The following is a 19193-nucleotide window of genomic DNA, read 5'->3' as shown; positions in this document are numbered from 1 at the left end:
TTGAGTGTCTGAGGTCACTTCAAAGCACTTATGAAACACTGCTTTGGTGTACAGTTTTTTGAAGTTTGAAATGACATGCTGGTCTATGGGCTGGAGGAGAGGAGTGGTGTTAGGAGGCAAAAACTTGACTGTGATAAAACTAAACTCCTCCACAGTTCGCTCTTCCAAGTCTTGAGGATGAGCAGGAGCATTGTCCATTAACAGGAGGCACTGGAGTGGGAATTTATTTTCCAGGAGGTATTTTTTCACACTGGGGCCAAACACGTCATAGAACCAATCGAGGATTTCTTGAACACACTGGGAGTTTCAGAGTGATACAAGAGTAAAGTCTTCACTTTGCAATCCCCACTAGCATTACTACAAAACATGAGAGTTAGCCTGTCTTTCATAGGCTTGTGTCCTGGGAGTGCTGCTTCCTCCTGAGTAATGTAGGTCCTGCTTGGCATTTTCTTCCAAAACAGGCCTGTTTTGTCACAATTGAACACTTGTTGGGGTTTTAATTGTTCAGCCTCTGTGTACCCCTTAAAGTCCTGCACATATTTTTCAGCCACTTTTTTTGTCAGAACTGGCAGCCTCGCCATGCCTTATCACACTGTGTATGCCACTATGATTCTTAATTCTCTCAAACCCACCTTTGCTGGCCTTAAATTCACTAACATCAGCACTAGTTCCAGGCATTTTCTTAATTAGATCATCATGCAACTGCCTTGCCTTTTCACATATTATTGACTGAGAAACACTATCTCCTGATAATTGATTCTCATTGATCCACAACAACAACAGTCTCTCCACATCTTCGAGTATTTGCGATCTCTGTTTTGTAAGCATACTTGCACCTATCGCAACAACAGCTTCCTTGATTGCCTTTTTGTTGGTCAAGATAGTAGCGATGGCTGAATGGGGTTTGTTATATAACCTGACCAACTCTGTGACGCTCACTTCACTTTCATATTTTGCGGCGATCTCTTTCTTCATTTCAATAGTATTTCTCACCCTCTACCACAGGGCTGGCACTAGATGCTTTCTTTGGGCCCATGGTGGCTTATTTAGCAGTTACAAGCACTAAAAACAATGGAATAATACAAAATACAGTGGAACCTCTACTTGTGAGTTTAATCCGTTCCATGACCTTAATCGCAACTGGATTTGCTCGTTTGCAGAGTCAATTTCCCTCATTTAAATTACAGTGGACCCTCGGCCAACGATATTAATCCGTTCCTGAGAGCTCATCGTTATTCGAAATTATCGTTAGTCGAGTTAATTTTCCCCATAAGAAATAATGGAAATCAAATTAATCAGTGCAAGACACCCAAAAGTATTGAAAAATTACATGACACTTACCTTTATTGAAGATCTGGTGATAATTGATGGGATTGGAGGAGGGGAGACTGTGGATGGTGTTAGTGTTTAGAAGGGGAATCCCCTTCCATTAGGACTTGAGGTGTCAAGTACTTTTCCGGGGTTACTTCCCTTCTTTTAATGCCACTAGGACCAGCTTGAGTCACTGGACCTCTGTCGCACAACATATCTGTCCATAGAGGCCTGTACCTCCTGTTCCTTTATGACATTCCTAAAGTGTTTCACAACATTGTCAGTGTCACAATTAAGCACTTGTTCAGGTTTCAATTCTTCACTGTCTATGTACTCCTTGAATTCCTGCACTTATTTTTCAGCTGCTTTTTGGTCCAAACTGGCAGCCTCACCATGCTTTATCACACTATGTATGCCACTACGATTCTTAAATCTCTCAAACCAACCTTTGCTGGCCTTAAATTCACTCACATCACCACTAGTTGCGGGCATTTTTCTAATTAAATCCTCATGCAACTTCCTAGCCTTTTCACATATGATTGCTTAAGAGATGCTATCTCCTGCTATCTGTTTTTTGTTTATCCACACCAATAACAGTCTCTCAACATCTTCTGTCACTTGCGATCTCAGTTTCGAAAACATAGTTGCACCTTTGGCAAGAACAGCTTCCTTGATTGCCGTTTTCTTAGCCACAATAGTAGCGATGGTTGATTGGGGTTTTGTGTACAACCTGGCCAGCTCTGAGTCACACACTCCACTTTCATACTTAGCAATGATCTCTTTCTTCATATCCATAGTAGTAATTCTCACCCTTTTTGCTGTAGGGTTGGCACTAGAAGCTTTCTTGGGGCCCATGGTGACTTATTTTGCAGGTGCAATCACTAAAAACGCTGTGACAATATGAAATGTTCCGATTGTATGTTTGGATGGGACCGTGGTGGCTGGCTGGCTTGTAAACTCTGGCCACAAGTGGACACGTCTCAGATGAAACGAATCGTGTTGGTCGAGTTTTTTAGCACTAGTCGAGGCAAAATTTTTGCGTTAAAATGTATTGCTAGTCGGATTTAACGTTAGACGATGCCATCGTTGGTCGAGGGTCCACTGTAATTGATATGCAATTAGTCCGTTCCAGTGGAATTCTGTATTTCAATATTTTCGCTAATATCAACTCTACGGCTTATTTATCTATCTCACTTCATCTAATATGACATAATAAATAATATAAATAACATAAAAACCTGATACATACTCTAAAATGAATAAAGTATATCATTCATGTAGTGGTATGGGCAGTGTCAGCGGTGGACAAGAGTTTGTCTGGAGACCGGGCAGAATACTTCATGAATAATTTTGCTAATATCATCTATATGGCTTATTTATCTATCACAGTTCATCTAATATGACATAAACAATATGAATAACATAGAAACATGATATATACTCTAGAATGAATAAAATGTCATTTATGTAGTGGTATGGGTGGTGTCGGCAGTGGACGAGAGTTTATCTAGAGACTGGGCAAAATACTACACGAATAATTTCGCTAATATCATCTATATGGCTTATTTATTTATCACAGTTCATCTAATATGACATAACAAACAATATAAATAACATATAAACATGATATATACTCTAGAATGAATAAAATATATCATTATGTAACAGGTGGAGGCGGCCACAGCCGCTCCCTCTTTTTGTGGTAAACACTGCCATCTAGTGATGGCCTTTTGAAGCCGTCTATTATTATAATTATTATATGTAGTACATTATTATTATATACGTACTATTTTTTTTTTTTCCAACAAGTCGGTCGTCTCCCACCGAGGCAGGGTGACCCAAAAAAAAGAAAGAAAATCCCCAAAAAGAAAATACTTTCATCATCATTCAACACTTTCACCACACTCACACATTATCACTGCTTTTGCACAGGTGCTCAGAATATAACAGTTTAGAAGCATATACGTATAGAGATACACAACATATCCCTCCAAACTGCCAATATCCCAAACCCCTCCTTTAAAGTGCAGGCATTGTACTTCCCATTTCCAGGACTCAAGTCCGACTATATGAAAATAACCGGTTTCCCTGAATCCCTTCACTAAATATTACCCTGCTCACACTCCAACAGATCGTCAGGTCCCAAGTATCATTCGTCTCCATTCACTCCTATCTAACACGCTCATGCACGCTTGCTGGAAGTCCAAGCCCCTCGCCCACAAAACCTCCTTTACCCCCTCTTTCCAACCCTTTCGAGGACGACCCCTACCCCTCTTTCCTTCCCCTATAGATTTATATGCTTTCCATGTCATTCTACTTTGATCCATTCTCTCTAAATGACCAAACCACCTCAACAACCCCTCTTCTGCCCTCTGACTAATGCTTTTATTAACTCCACACCTTCTCCTAATTTCCACACTCCGAATTTTCTGCATAATATTTACACCACACATTGCCCTTAGACAGGACATCTCCACTGCCTCCAACCGTCTCCTCGCTGCTGCATTTACCACCCAAGCTTCACATCCATAAAAGAGTGTTGGTACTACTATACTTTCATACATTCCTTTCTTTGCCTCCATAGATAACGTTTTTTGACTCCACATATACCTCAACGCACCACTCACCTTTTTTCCCTCATCAATTCTATGATTAACCTCATCCTTCATAAATCCATCCGCCGACACGTCAACTCCCAAGTATCTGAAAACATTCACTTCTTCCATACTCCTCCTCCCCAATTTGATATCCAATTTTTCTTTATCTAAATCATTTGATACCCTCATCACCTTACTCTTTTCTATGTTCACTTTCAACTTTCTACCTTTACACACATTCTCAAACTCATCCACTAACCTTTGCAATTTTTCTTTAGAATCTCCCATAAGCACAGTATCATCAGCAAAAAGTAACTGTGTCAATTCCCATTTTAAATTTGATTCCCCATAATTTAATCCCACCCCTCTCCCGAACATTCTTCTTTTACAACCCCATCTATAAATATATTAAACAACCATGGTGACATTACACATCCCTGTCTAAGACCTACTTTTACCGGGAAGTATTCTCCCTCTCTTCTACACACCCTAACCTGAGCCTCACTATCCTCATAAAAGCTCTTTACAGCATTTAGTAACTTACCACCTATTCCATATACTTGCAACATCTGCCACATTGCTCCTCTAATCACTCTATCATATGCCTTTTCTAAATCCATAAATGCAATAAAAACTTCCCTACCTTTATCTAAATACTGTTCACATATATGCTTCAATGTAAACACTTGATCTACACATCCCCTACCCACTCTGAAACCTCCTTGCTCATCCGCAATTCTACATTCTGTCTTACCTCTAATTCTTTCAATTATAACCCTACCGTATACTTTTCCTGGTATACTCAGTAAACTTATTCCTCTATAATTTTTACAATCTCTTTTGTCCCCTTTCCCTTTATATAAAGGGACTATACATGCTCTCCGCCAATCCCTAGGTACCTTCCCCTCTTTCATACATTTATTAAACAAAAGTACCAACCACTCCAACACTATATCCCCCCCTGCTTTTAACATTTCTGTCATGATCCCATCAGTTCCAGCTGCTTTGCCCCCTTTCATTCTATGTAATGCCTCACGTACCTCCACCACACTTACATTCTGCTCTTCTTCACTCCTAAAAAATGGTATACCTCCCTGGCCAGTGCATGAAATTACCGCCTCCCTTTCTTCCTTAACATTTAAAAGTTCCTCAAAATATTCTCGCCATCTACCTAATACCTCCCTCTCCCCATCTACTAACTCCCCTACTCTGTTTTTAACTGACAAATCCATACTTTCCCTAGGCTTTCTTAACTTGTTTAACTCCCTCCAAAATTTTTTCTTATTTTCATTAAAATTTCTTGACAGTGCCTCTCCCACTCTTTCATCTGCTCTCCTTTTGCACTCTCTCACCACTCTCTTCACCTTTCTTTTACTCTCCATATACTCTGCTCTTCTTATAACACTTCTGCTTTGTAAAAACCTCTCGTAAGCTACCTTTTTCTCTTTTATCACACCCTTTACTTCATCATTCCACCAATCACTCCTCTTTCCTCCTGCCCCCACCCTCCTATAACCACAAACTTCTGCCCCACATTCTAATACTGCATTTTTAAAACTATTCCAACCCTCTTCAACCCCCCCACTACTCATCTTTGCACTAGCCCACCTTTCTGCCAATAGTCGCTTATATCTCGCCCGAACTTCCTCCTCCCTTAGTTTATACACTTTCACCTCCCTCTTACTTGTTGTTGCCACCTTCCTCTTTTCCCATCTACCTCTTACTCTAACTGTAGCTACAACTAAATAATGATTCGATATATCAGTTGCCCCTCTATAAACATGTACATCCTGGAGCCTACCCATCAACCTTTTATCCACCAATACATAATCTAACAAACTACTTTCATTACTTGCTACATCATACCTTGTATATTTATTTATCCTCTTTTTCATAAAATATGTATTACTTATTACCAAATTTCTTTCTACACATAGCTCAATTAAAGGCTCCCCATTTACATTTACCCCTGGCACCCCAAAATTACCTACTACTCCCTCCATAACATTTTTACCCACTTTAGCATTGAAATCCCCAACCACCATTACTCTCACACTTGATTCAAAACTCCCCACGCATTCACTCAACATTTCCCAGAATATCTCTCTCTCCTCTACACTTCTCTCTTCTCCAGGTGCATACACGCTTACTATAACCCACTTTTCACATCCAATCTTTATTTTACTCCACATAATCCTTGAATTTATACATTTGTAGTCCCTCTTTTCCTGCCATAGCTTATCCTTCAACATTATTGCTACTCCTTCTTTAGCTCTAACTCTATTTGAAACCCCTGACCTAATCCCATTTATTCCTCTCCATTGAAACTCTCCCACCCCCTTCAGCTTTGTTTCACTTAAAGCCAGGACATCCAGTTTCTTCTCATTCATAACATCCACAATCATCTCTTTCTTATCATTTGCACAACATCCACGCACATTCAGACTTCCCACTTTGACAATTTTCTTCTTCTTATTCTTTTTAGTAATCTTTACAGGAAAAGGGGTTACTAGCCCATTGTTCCCGGCATTTTAGTTGACTTTTACAACACGCATGGCTTACGGAGGAAAGATTCTTATTCCACTTCCCCATGGATATAAAAGGAAAAGTAATAAGACCAAGAACTATTAAGATAAAATCAAAGAAAACTCAGATGAGTGTGTATAAATAAACGTGTACATGTATGTGTAGTGTGACCTAAGTGTAAGTAGAAGTAGCAAGACGTACCTGTAATCTTGCATATTTATGAGACAGACAAAAGACACCAGCAATCCTACCATCATGTAAGACAATTACAGGCTTTCGTTTTACACTCACTTGGCAGGACGGTAGTACCTCCCTGGGTGGTTGCTGTCTACCAACCTACTACCTATTGTTATACATATTATATTATTATTATTGTTATTATTATTATTGTATTATATTATACAGTGGACCCCCGGTTTACGATATTATTTCATTCCAGAAGTATGTTCAGGTGCCATTACTGACGGAAATTGTTCCCACAAGGAATATTGTGAATTAGATTAGTCCATTTCAGACCCCCAAACATACACATACAAACGCACTTACATAAATATTCTTACATAATTGGTCGCATTGGGAGCTGATCATAAACCGGGGGTCCACTGTACTCTTATTATTCTTTTTATTATTGTACATATTATTATACATATTATTATTATTATTATTATTATTATTATTATTATTATTATTTTTATATAAATAATTTGTAGTTTTTATTCACACAAAAAAATATAAGATTTACTGTTATTTCTCATTGCAATAATTGTAAAACTAATGTCAACCCATTCTCGACTGCATATTGGAATGGACAGTGACATCATTTGTTTACTCTGAAACAGCCAAGCAATGGACCATTTCTCCTAGGTTGAGCTCAATTTCAAGGCACTTTTTGTCATGAAAGCAATCAAAATCATATCTATTTCTGTAATATATCTTCCATTCTATCAAATGAAACCAAAAAAAAACAAGAATACAACCATCATATCTATTTCTGTAATATATCTTCCATTCTATCAAATGAAACCAAAAAAAACAAGAATACAACCATAAGAACTTTTCGAAATTACTGCTAAGGGATGGCTAATTGCTGAGAAGTGAACTCCATTATTTATGCTTAGATTTCTTTCATTTTTGGTGTACGTTAAGAATCATTTTTCCGTCATACATTGCCCAAGTTTCAATAAGATAGTCCAACAAACGAATGAGATACAATTCCTGAGATCAAGAGCAAGGACCCCTCACCAGGGTCAAGGAACCTGCCTTGAGGTCTGCTCGCTTATGGAAATTTTGCTCACGTATGGAATCAAAAAGTTGACCCATCGACTGCTCGTATTTGGAAAAACTCGCACGTGGACACACTCGCAAGTAGAGGTTCCACTGTATATAGCATGTACGCGTGGAATCGTCCTCATTGGCTTGTAAACAATGGCACACTAGTTGTACATGGAGTGGCCAGGCCCGCTCAGGCCACACTGAGTTTTTTTTTCGGTTACCGAGCCTATGTTTTGTCGCAAAAACGTGTCGCTATCTGATTTTTTCGTTAACCGATGACATCGTTACCCGAGGGTCCACTGTATGTACTTAAAAATGTTATAGCAGTAGGCTTTCATCTGAAAGTCGTCTGGCATCGACTTAAGGTAGCCCTGATAAACACCCTGTAGCATCATAGTCCCTTTATGAAATAGTCAGCTGTGAAACACAGTAATCCTGACAGCCCTCAACTTTCAGACCTTTGAGAGTGATGTACTGCAACATTCTTTTTAGTACAATAATAAATAAACTTATTTCGTTAATGCTGATCTTTAATTTAAGTTTCCAGCCGGCCATGGTGGGTCACAGGTATATTAACCCTTTGACTGTCGCGGCCGTATATATACGTTTGCGAGGTACCGTGTTTGACGTATATATACTCATAAATTCTAGCGGCTTCAAATCAGGCAGGAGAAAGATAGTAGGCCCACATGTGAGAGAATTGGTCTGTGTGGTCAATGTGCACCACATAAAAAAAATCCTGGAGCACGCAGTGCATAATGAGAAAAAAAAAACTCCGACCGTTTTTTTTAATTAAAATGCCGACTTTGTGGTCTATTTTCGTATAGTATTTGTGGTTGTATTCTCGTTTTCTTGGTCTCATTTGATAGAATGGAAACTATGTTATAGAAATGGAGGTGATTTTGATTAATTTTACTATAAAAAGAACCTGGAAATGGAGCACGAAGTACAGGAAATGTTTGATTTTTGCCGATGTTCAAAAGTAAACAAATGATGTCATTGTCCAATAAATGTCCAAATAGCCATTCTAATACGCAGTCATGAATGGGTTGATGTAATTTTTACAATTATTACAGTATTGCAGTAGTCTGCATAACAGTAAATCTTCTATTTTTTGTTTGAATAAAATTTCAAAATAAAAAGCAAGAGTAATATCACAGGGACCTGGAGACATGACTGATGAACAAAGAAAATGTTATTTTAGAGCCAGGAATGTCTGCATTGTTCATTCTGGACCTTATTTTGAAATTGTCGTATTTTTTAATTTTCGTGAAATTGGCCAAATTGCAAATTTCTGACCATGTTATTGGGTAGTTGAAATCGGTAAATGGGCAGTTTCTTGTACTCAATCGATAGAAAAAATAGAGTTCTGAAGAAATAGTTATGAGTTTGGTTGACTGGAATAACGGAATTAGCCGAAAATAGGGCTCAAACTGGGCGAAATTGCCGATTTTTAAATATCGCCGAAGTCGCTAACTTCGCAAGAGCGTAATTCCGTCAGTTTTCCATCAAATTTAGTTTTTTTTGGTGTCTTTACAATCGGGAAAAGATTCTCTATCATTTCATAAGAAAAAATAATTTTTTTTTTTTTTAAATTTTGCGACACCAGGAGACACCTCAGGATTTGGGGTTGCGACAGTCAAAGGGTTAATGAAATATTATTGTGACTGTTGGTCCGGCTATATTGATTTACAGTTGAACGTTGATTAAGACTGTTCTTGTGTTCCTATAAATGGTGTTTAATCAAAAAATGATCTAAAATGAACTGAAGAACATGTGGGGATAGTAGGGTTATGTTCATTAGACCCAGAAAATGTAATACTTTTCTATTAATTACATAGTTGCCATTACTTGTTGATGTGGAAGTGTGTGAGGAGGGTTGATGTGACCCTGTACAATACCTGTGTAAACATATAATTGGCAGTTCCAAAACTATTGCCTGCTGCATCGATCATCTACCTCTACCACAATCACCTGCAAACATTAGTAAGAACACTATATTTTACCAGCCTTAAGAAAAGTTTTTTTTTTTTTTTTACTAAAATATGCCCAGAGGAATACCCACTATAATATGAGTGCAAGATGCAGTAGGACTCCTGTATGTATTTGCTGATACAGCATCTGCTTGTTCAATTATCCACGGTTCACCTCAGCCTAAAATATTGAGGTTGCAATTTGACGTTTAGTTTTTTATTGTCCAGTTTCATTCATTTTTTTACTGCTTGAATAGAGTGCATAAAACATGCTCATATAGAGTTTCATTATTAAGATCAGTCAACAAATGAATAAAAAAAAATACTGAAAATTGGAATTGGCAACAAACTGGCACATACTAGTACTGCAGAAGTTGTCATCTCAGCAGCAGCAGTAGTGGGTGGGAGCTGGTGGTGGCTGATGGTGGTGGGGGGTGGTGGTGGTGGGGGATGGCAATGGGCAGTGGTAGTGGTGGTAGTTGTGGTGGGTATTTTATTATTTAATGTTGGTAATGTCTTGTTGTGCATAATTTATCAACTAAATACAGTGGACCACCGCCTTACAATATTAATCCATTCCTGAGAGCTCATCGTAAGCCAAAATTATCGTAAGGCGAAGTGTACCTCCCGTTCCTTTAAGATTTGCCTAAAATGGGGCACAACATTGTCATTGTAATAGTCACCAGCAAGGCTTGCAATAGCTGTGTTAGGGTGCTTTTTATCCATAAAGGTTTGCAGTTCAACCCACTTTGCACACATTTCCTTAATCTTTGAAGTAGGCACAATGGATTCCACAACTGGCATAGGCTTCTCAGGGTTAGCCCCAAACCCTTCAAAATCTTTCTTAATTTCCATACTAATTCTCACCCTTTTTACCACAGGGTTGGCACTAGAAGCTTTCTTGGGGCCCATGGTGACTTACTTTGCAGTTACAAGCACAAAAACACTGGGATAAAGTGAATGTACCGAATGTATGTGTGGATGCGACCGCACTGGCTGGCTTGTAAACACTGTCGCTGAGGCCACACGTGGAACGCGTCCCAGACGAATCGCGTGAGGCGAGGCAAAATTTTTGCATTCAAATGTATCGTATGGCGAATTTAACGTAACGCGATGCCATCGTAAGGCAGGGGTCCATTGTATTATAATAGGTATGTATGTAAACAGTAGGCTAAGATATATTTTAATTAAGATGGAGGAAGCCATGCTTGGGCGGGCAGCTATGAAAACCATTGAAAAAGTTAGGAAAATAAATTAAGTTTGCCAAAAAACGGTCCAGTCTGGCAACATTTTGTTGTAAATCTTGTTTTCATACGATGTTTCTAAAGAAAATAATATAAGTAATAATCATATAATTTTATTAATATTAAATAATAATACAGCCTTTCCTCACTTAAGTAAGTAAGTTTATTCAGGTATACACAAATACAGTTACATAGAATTATCATACATAGCAGCATGTGTGTAGAGATAACCCAAAAAAAGTCAGACAGTGACTTATTTCCATTGGAGTTCCATCGTATTTCCGATGGAGTTCCGTCATATTCATGTTCAAGACAATGAGCAGGTGGACTCTGCTGCGTGGTTAGCAGTACATGATCTTTGTTTCATATAGAGGTATTCCATTTTGTTCTTTTGGTGTCATTACCATTGGGAAAAGATTCTATCATTTCATTTTTTTTTCTCTCTCTCTCTCCTCTCTCTCAACACCAGGAGACACTTCAGGATTTGGGGTTGCGACAGTCAAAGGGTTAATCTTCCTGTTGATGGCCCCACCTTTGACACACTCCCTCTGCCTTTTTTGACAGGAACAGATTTATTACACAACCCTTTGTTGTACCACTTTTAGCACACCTCAGTCCTTACAACCTCTGCCTGCAGTGCTGTATGACCCTTGTGGGTTTAGCTCTTAGTTTTGATTTTAGTAATAATTTGCATACTGCTAACACCTGTGCAGTTCCATTTTCTCATGCCTCTCATTCCAAATTTGAAAGTGCTGTGGTTTATGCCTGAAGCTGAGGCATTGAATAATTCCACTTGCATAGATCTGCACGACTGAAAATTCAAGTTAAGGGTTTACACAAGGCATTTTTCATTGTTCACAAGTCTGAGCTAGCAGTGGAATCATTTTGTAGCATCTCTCAGGTACCCTTTACATTCTATAGAGCAGAGCTGGGGATCCTTAGAAATAAAAAAGGGATATTTTATTAGAGACACAATGGCATTAGGTGCTAATTGCTGCAATCTAGACATAAAAGTAACCACTAAAATGCACAACCCAAATGCTACTCCTGAGCATTTTCCTCTTGCCAAAGTTCCCATTGGCAGGGGCCAGTATGGAGGTGGTACCCACAGTCTGAGATGTGGCCATTTAACCTTTGCACTACTTAACCCTTTGAGGGTTTTGGTCATACTAGTACGTCTTACGCGTAGGGGTTTTTGACGTACTAGTACGCATAAATTCTAGCGGCCTCAAATCTCGCAGGAAAAGGCTGATAAGCCTAGATGTGAGAGAATGGGTCTGTGTGGTGGGTGTGCGCAGTAGGAAAAAAATCTGGGACCCAGTGGTGCATTGTGGGAATGCCATCATAGTACACAATTTCCACCGTGCCCTGCGGTAAGAAGTTCCTCACTCCTCGGCGAATTGGGACACTTTTGTTCCCCAGTGACAGTTCTAATACAGATGGAAGTGACAGTGAAGATGAGTTTCAAGGTTCTGGTGAGGTTTTGACCGAAACTAATGACCATAATATGGGTAATAGTGAGGAAAACCCAGACAACCCACAGCCTTCCACCTCTGGTGCTGGGCCGTCGTTCAGTTGTACCAGAATCAAAGAGGAAACTCCTATTTTCCAAAATCCCAGACTCAGATGTGAGCATTGGTGATGATAATGATAGTGATTATGAACTACAAGCTCTTCAAACTTGTTCCAAGAATGGAGGAGGAGGAGGAGGCAGAGGAGGAGAAGGCAGAGGAGGAGGAGGCAAGAGGAGGAGGAGGCAAGAGGAGGAGGAGGCAAGAGGAGGAGGAGGCAGAGGAGGAGGAAGAGGAGGAGGAGGAGGAGGAGGAGGAGGAGGAAGAGGAGGAGGAGGAGGAAGAAGAATAATACGTAATGATAACAATAATACATAATAATAATACATAATAATAATAATACATAATAATAATAATACATAATAATAATAATAGGTAATAATAATAATATGTAATAATAAATGTTCACCCATGACAGTAACAAGATAAGGGGAGATAACATCTGATAAGTGCTGACGTTTGATGAGGGTAAATGAGGGTAGAGCTGATGCCAAAAGATGAGATGAACATCGCCCTCCCTTTGTTTTTGCTGGTATACTAACATTTCTGTCTGTCTATTTGCCTGTCTGTCAAGCTCCCTGTCTATCCATCTAGCTCTCTGTCTCAGAGAGCCACAAGACTGCGTCATCACTTTTACTCACATCTTCAAGCAGAGTATAGCACTTTGTCTGGGTTTCTTGGGTTATCCTAGGTAATTTATACTATGTATACTTGTATTTATGTGTACCTGTGAGACAGAGATAGACAGACAGATAGAATGAGGGAGAAAGATAATTAGATAGAATGGAGGAGGGGAAGCAGCATCCAACCCCATTGTTTTGACAGGCCGGAGGGGGAAAGAGTAATGAGCCAATATGTCACTTTGACAGCTGCCGACTCCTTGTAATTTACACTATGGACGAGGAGGAGGAGGAGGAGGAGGAAGAGTAGGGGGAAGAGGAAGAAGAGGAGGAAGAGGAAGAGTAGGAGGAAGAGGAATAAGAGGAAGAGGAGGAGGAAGAGGAATAATAGGAGGAAGATTAGGGGGAAGAGGAAGAAGAGGAGGAGGAGGAAGAGTAGGAAGAAGAGGAGGAGGAGGAAGAGGAAGAGTAGGAGGAAGAGGAAGAGGAGGAAGAGTAGGGGGAAGAGGAGGAAGAGTAGGGGGAAGAGGAAGAAGAGGAGGAGGAGGGTGGAACACTAGTACACTGGTACTGGTACACTAACATTTCTGTCTGTCTATTTGTCTGTCTGTCAAGCTCCCTGTCTATCTGTCTATCCGTCTAGCTCTCTGTCTCAGAGAGCCACAAGACTGTGTCATCACTTTTACTCACATCTTCAAGCAGAGTATAGCACTTTGTCTGGATTTCTTGGGTTATCCTAGGTAATTTATACTATGTATACTTGTATTTATGTGTACCTGTGAGACAGAGATAGACAGACAGATAGAAAGAGAGAGACAGATTGAGAGAGATAGAATGAGGGAGAAAGATAAAACACCATTGTGTATGACACCATGTTTCAGAGTTCCACAAGCTGCAGAACTAATAGGAATATGTTCAGTGACTGTATATTGGTATATATATTATAGAACAATAATAATAAACAATGTTTTGTATTGTTTGTTTTTGTAAACAAGTTTTGTAAACAATATATTGATAATTATGTTTGTGTGCTTATTGTGTTGTATACAACGAGTGTATATATGTACATTGCACCTTACTTTGGTCTCATAGGCCACATAAGTTATGTGAAAAAATAAAATAGTGAAAAAAACAACAAACCTTCAAATACAAGTAAATCAAAGTTTACCGGGTGAGCGGCAGTCGCCGCTGTTGCCATACGCGGCTCATTTTCTGCAAACTTCATGCATCCATATCTCCGTAAGTATTGATGGTAAATTTTTTTTGTTTATCCTATAATGTTTAGAAAAAAAAACTATTTTTTCATAAGAAAAAATAATTTTTTTTTTTTTGAAATTTGGCCGACCCTGAGAACGAGTTTCGGAGAGGGCCTGTCGACCCTCAAAGGGTTAACTTGGGCATAGATCTTCACACCCTTCAATATGTCATATTTTATTCTCTGCTCCCCTTAAGGGAGGTTCCTTGATGCTGGTGAACAGCTCTTGATCTACGGAATTGGATCTGTGCTTCAATTCCCTGAATTAAGCCTGAATGCCTTCCTCCCCTTCCCCCCCACAGGTGCTGTATAATCCCTCCCAGTTTAGCACTCCCCCCATGATAATAATTTATCCTTCGCTTTGATCCCATGTACTGTACAGTTAATTGCATTTGTGCCAAGGCCTTAGAGTGTATATAGCAATATTCCACTTAGATTTTTGTGATGGTTGTTGATTCCATTTACCCAGGTTTGGTTGATTATATTCATTTTGACATTGAGTAGTGGGCACTAATCACTTTTTGTTTCTTTACATTTGAAAACGTGTAAAAAAAACTTTGATCTACGTTTTTTAGTTATACTGTATTTGAAAATATGTAAAAAAACGTAAATCTACTTTTTGAGCACTACGCATGTGAACATAGATCTGTTTGGACAGTTTAAGGGTTAAAGCCTCTTAAAACAGTTGTATTTTGCCAAAAATAATTCAAAGCACATACAATTAAATTTTTTCAGACCAAGCTTGATACTTTACAAGGAGCAGATCCAGAAACTTTGGAAGCTCGAATCCGGCAGCATTATGGTGATGGAGAGGGTGAAGAAATTGAAGACTCTGGAGTACCAGGACATGTGAGTTGGTTTTGTTTTCTACCTTTGTACAGCTAACTTGAATGAACTGTTATGGCATTATACTGTAAAGCAAATTTGCATGTAACTTTTTTTTTTTTTTAACACTGACCATCTCCCAAGGAGGCAGGGTAACTCCCCCTCTCTCTCTCTCTCCAAAAAAAAAAAAAAAAAAAAAAAAAAAAAAAACTTCATTTAAATAGCTATCTTGCAAGAAATGTACAGACATCATAGTTCAAATAACTAAAACCCACTTGCCATAACAGGAAATAAAACTTAGAGAATTTTCTGAAATAATGTAGAGCTTAACTCATACTGTATGAAAGAAATACAAAAGGAACAAAAAGCAATTCGGGAAATATGCAAAAACATTGTCTTCCTTTCTTATGTTGTATACAAATAAAAAATAATATCTTGAGGTTTTGGTTCCATTTTTGAGGAGATACAGAGATCAAAGAATAGGTCATTTCAAAAAATTACCCATAAATTTTCATAAACCCTGTATTGGGTTTTTGGTCTGACTTTACACTCACAGGCCTCCATATCAAGCTCTTTCAGCTCAAAGGCTTCTTAGGCTTGTAAAATGAGAGAGGGCCATAACCACCCTTCCTGAACTCCTCAGGAGGGGTGATTCATCAGCTACATATTACTGATCTCTTTTTTCTCTCTCTCTCTTTCTCAACAAACCAGACAAGGCAGGGTGACCCAAAAAGAAAAACAAAAGTTTTTCTTTTTAAATTTAGTAATTTGTACAGGAGAAGGGGTTACTAGCCCCTTGCTCACGGCATTTTAGTTGCCTCTTAAAACACGCATGGCTTACAGAGGAAGAATTGTGTTCCACTTCCTCATGGAGATGAGAGGAAATACACAACAACAAGAACTAGAAAGAAAATAGATGAAAACCCAGAGGGGTGTCTATATATGTGCTTGTACATGTATGCGTAGTGTGACCTAAGTGTAAGAAGAAGTAGCAAGACGTACCTGAAATCTTGCATGTTTATGAGACAGAAAAAAGACACCAGCAGTTCTACCATCATGTAAAACAATTACAGGTTCCCGTTTCACACTCACTTGGCAGGTCGGTAGTACCTCCCTGGGCGGTTGCTGTCTATCAATCTACTACCTTAATTTTTTTTTTTTTATTATTAACACACTGGCCGATTCCCACCAAGGCAGGGTGGCCCGAAAAAAGAAAAACTTTCACCATCATTCACTCCATCACTGTCTTGCCAGAAGGGTGCTTTACACTACAGTTTTTAAACTGCAACATTAACACCCCTCCTCCAGAGTGCAGGCACTGTACTTCCAATCGCCAGAACTCAAGTCCGGCCTGCCGGTTTCCCTGAATCCCTTCATAAATGTTACTTTGCTCACACTCCAACAGCACGTCAAGTATTAAAAACCAGTTGCCTCCATTCACTCCTATCAAATACGCTCACACATGCATGCTGGAAGTCCAAGCCCCTCGCACACAAAACCTCCTTTACCCCCTCCCTCCAACCTTTCCTAGGCCGACCCCTACCCCGCCTTCCTTCCACTACAGACTGATACACTCTTGAAGTTATTCTGTTTCGCTCCATTCTCTCTACATGTCCGAACCACCTCAACAACCCTTCCTCAGCCCTCTGGAAAACGGTTTTGGTAATCCCGCACCACCTCCTAACTTCCAAGCTATGAATTCTCTGCATTATATTCACACCACACATTTCTCTCAGACATGACATCTCCACTGCCTCCAGCCATCTCCTCGCTGCAACATTCAACACCCATGCTTCACACCCATATAAGAGTGTTGGTAAAACTATACTCTCATACATTCCCCTCTTTGCCTCCAAGGACAAAGTTCTTTGTCTCCACAGACTCCTAAGTGCACCGCTCACCCATTTCCCCTCATCAATTCTATGATTCACCTCATCTTTCATAGACCCATCCACTGACACGTCCACTCCCAAATATCTGAATACATTCACCTCCTCCATACTCTCTCCCTCCAATCTGATATCCAATCTTTCATCACCTTATCTTTTTGTTATCCTCATAACCTTACTCTTTCCGGTATTCACTTTTGATTTTCTTCTTTTGCATACCCTACCAAATTCATCCACCAACCTCTGCAACTTCTCTTCAGAATCTCCCAAGAGCACAGTGTCATCAGCAAAGAGCAACTGTGACAACTCTCACTTTATGTGTGATTCTTTATCTTTTAACTCCACGCCTCTTGCCAAGACCCTCGCATTTACTTCTCTTTCAACCCCATCTATAAATATATTAAACAACCACGGTGACATCACACATCCTTGTCTAAGGCCTAATTTTACTGGGAAGTAATCTCCCTCTTTCCTACATACTCTAACTTGTGCCTCACTATCCTCGTAAAAACTCTTCACTGCTTTCAGTAACCTACCTCCTACACCATATACCTGCAACATCTGCCACATTGCTCCCCTATCCACCCTGTCATATGCCTTTTCCAAATCCATAAATGCCACAAAAACCTCTTTAGCCTTATCTAAATACTGTTCACTTATATGTTTCACTGTAAACACCTGGTCCACACACTCCCTACCTTTCCTAAAGCCTCCTTGTTCATCTGCAATCCTATTCTCCGTCTTACTCTTAATTCTTTCAATAATAACTCTACCATACACTTTACCAGGTATACTCAACAGACTTCTTTCTTTCTTTCTTTCATCACACCGGCCGTATCCCACCAAGGCAGGGTGGCCCAAAAGGAAAAACGAAAGTTTCACCTTTTACATTTAGTAATATATACAGGAGAAGAGGTTACTAGCCCCTTGCTCCCGGTATTTTAGTCACCTCTTACAACACGCATGGCTTACAGAAGAAGAATTCTATTCCACTTCCACATGGAGATAAGAGGAAATAAACAAGAATAAGAACTAGAAAGAAAATAGAAGAAAACCCAGAGGGATGTGTATATATATGCTTGTACATGTATGTATAGTGTGACTTAAGTGTAAGTAGAAGTAGCAAGACGTACCTGAAACCTTGCATATTTATGAGACAGAAAAATGGACACCAGTAATCCTACCATCATGTAAAACAATTACAGGCTTTCGTTTTACATTCACTTGGCAGGACGGTAGTACCTCCCTGGGTGGTTGCTGTCTGCCAATCTACTACCTATAACTCAACAGACTTATCCCCCTATAATTTTTGCACTCTCTTTTGTCCCCTTTGCCTTTATACAAAGGAACTATGCATGCTCTCTGCCAATCCCTAGGTACCTTACCCTCTTCTATACATTTATTAAATAATTGCACCAACCACTCCAAAACTATATCCCCACCTGCTTTTAACATTTCTATCTTTATCCCATCAATCCCAGTTGCCTTACCCCCTTTCATTTTACCTACTGCCTCACGAACTTCCCCCACACTCACAACTGGCTCTTCCTCACTCCTTCAAGATGTTATTCCTCCTTGCCCTATACACGAAATCACAGCTTCCTTATCTTCTTCAACATTTAACAATTCCTCAAAATATTCCCTCCATCTTCCCAATACCTCTAACTCTCCATTTAATAACTCTTCCCTCTCCTATTTTTAACTGACAAATCCATTTGTTCTCTAGGCTTCCTTAACTTGTTAATCTCACGCCAAAACTTTTTCTTATTTTCAACAAAATTTGTTGATACCATCTCACCCACTCTCTCATTTGCTCTCTTTTTACATTGCTTCACCACTCTCTTAACCTCTCTCTTTTTCTTTTTTATATTCATTGTTATTTTCTATAGGGTTGTTATTGTTACATGTGTATGAGGTCTTATATTATAACAAGCAGATAACATGCTTACTGTGACCATACACTAGATAACTGTTAGTTCAGGGTATGAAGTATCACTCTGAAGAGCACTTCCTGTAAAGGTATCAAGACAAATAGCACCCTAGATGGGTATGCCAAACCACAGTATTCCCTAGTAACAATAGTGGTGTCAGGAAAATAGCTGTATAATAA

The 19193-nt window shown here is 39.3% G+C and overlaps 1 protein-coding gene across 2 annotated transcripts in view; it reads left to right on the top strand.

Moving 5' to 3' along the window:
- Nucleotides 1-19193, top strand: part of Txl (Thioredoxin-like) — a 105195-nt gene that overhangs the window by 57902 nt on the left and 28100 nt on the right. For both annotated transcript variants that reach the window (XM_053773424.2, XM_070085950.1), the window contains one exon: nt 15105-15218. In XM_053773424.2, coding sequence (XP_053629399.1) covers nt 15105-15218 — 114 coding nt within the window. The remainder of the gene's footprint in view (nt 1-15104; nt 15219-19193) is intronic.

Source organism: Cherax quadricarinatus, chromosome 17 (genome assembly GCF_038502225.1).
Source record: "Cherax quadricarinatus isolate ZL_2023a chromosome 17, ASM3850222v1, whole genome shotgun sequence".
Lineage (NCBI taxonomy): Eukaryota > Metazoa > Arthropoda > Malacostraca > Decapoda > Parastacidae > Cherax > Cherax quadricarinatus.
The sequence above is the reverse complement of the archived record's forward strand: the minus strand, read 5'-3'. Positions and strand labels throughout refer to the sequence as shown.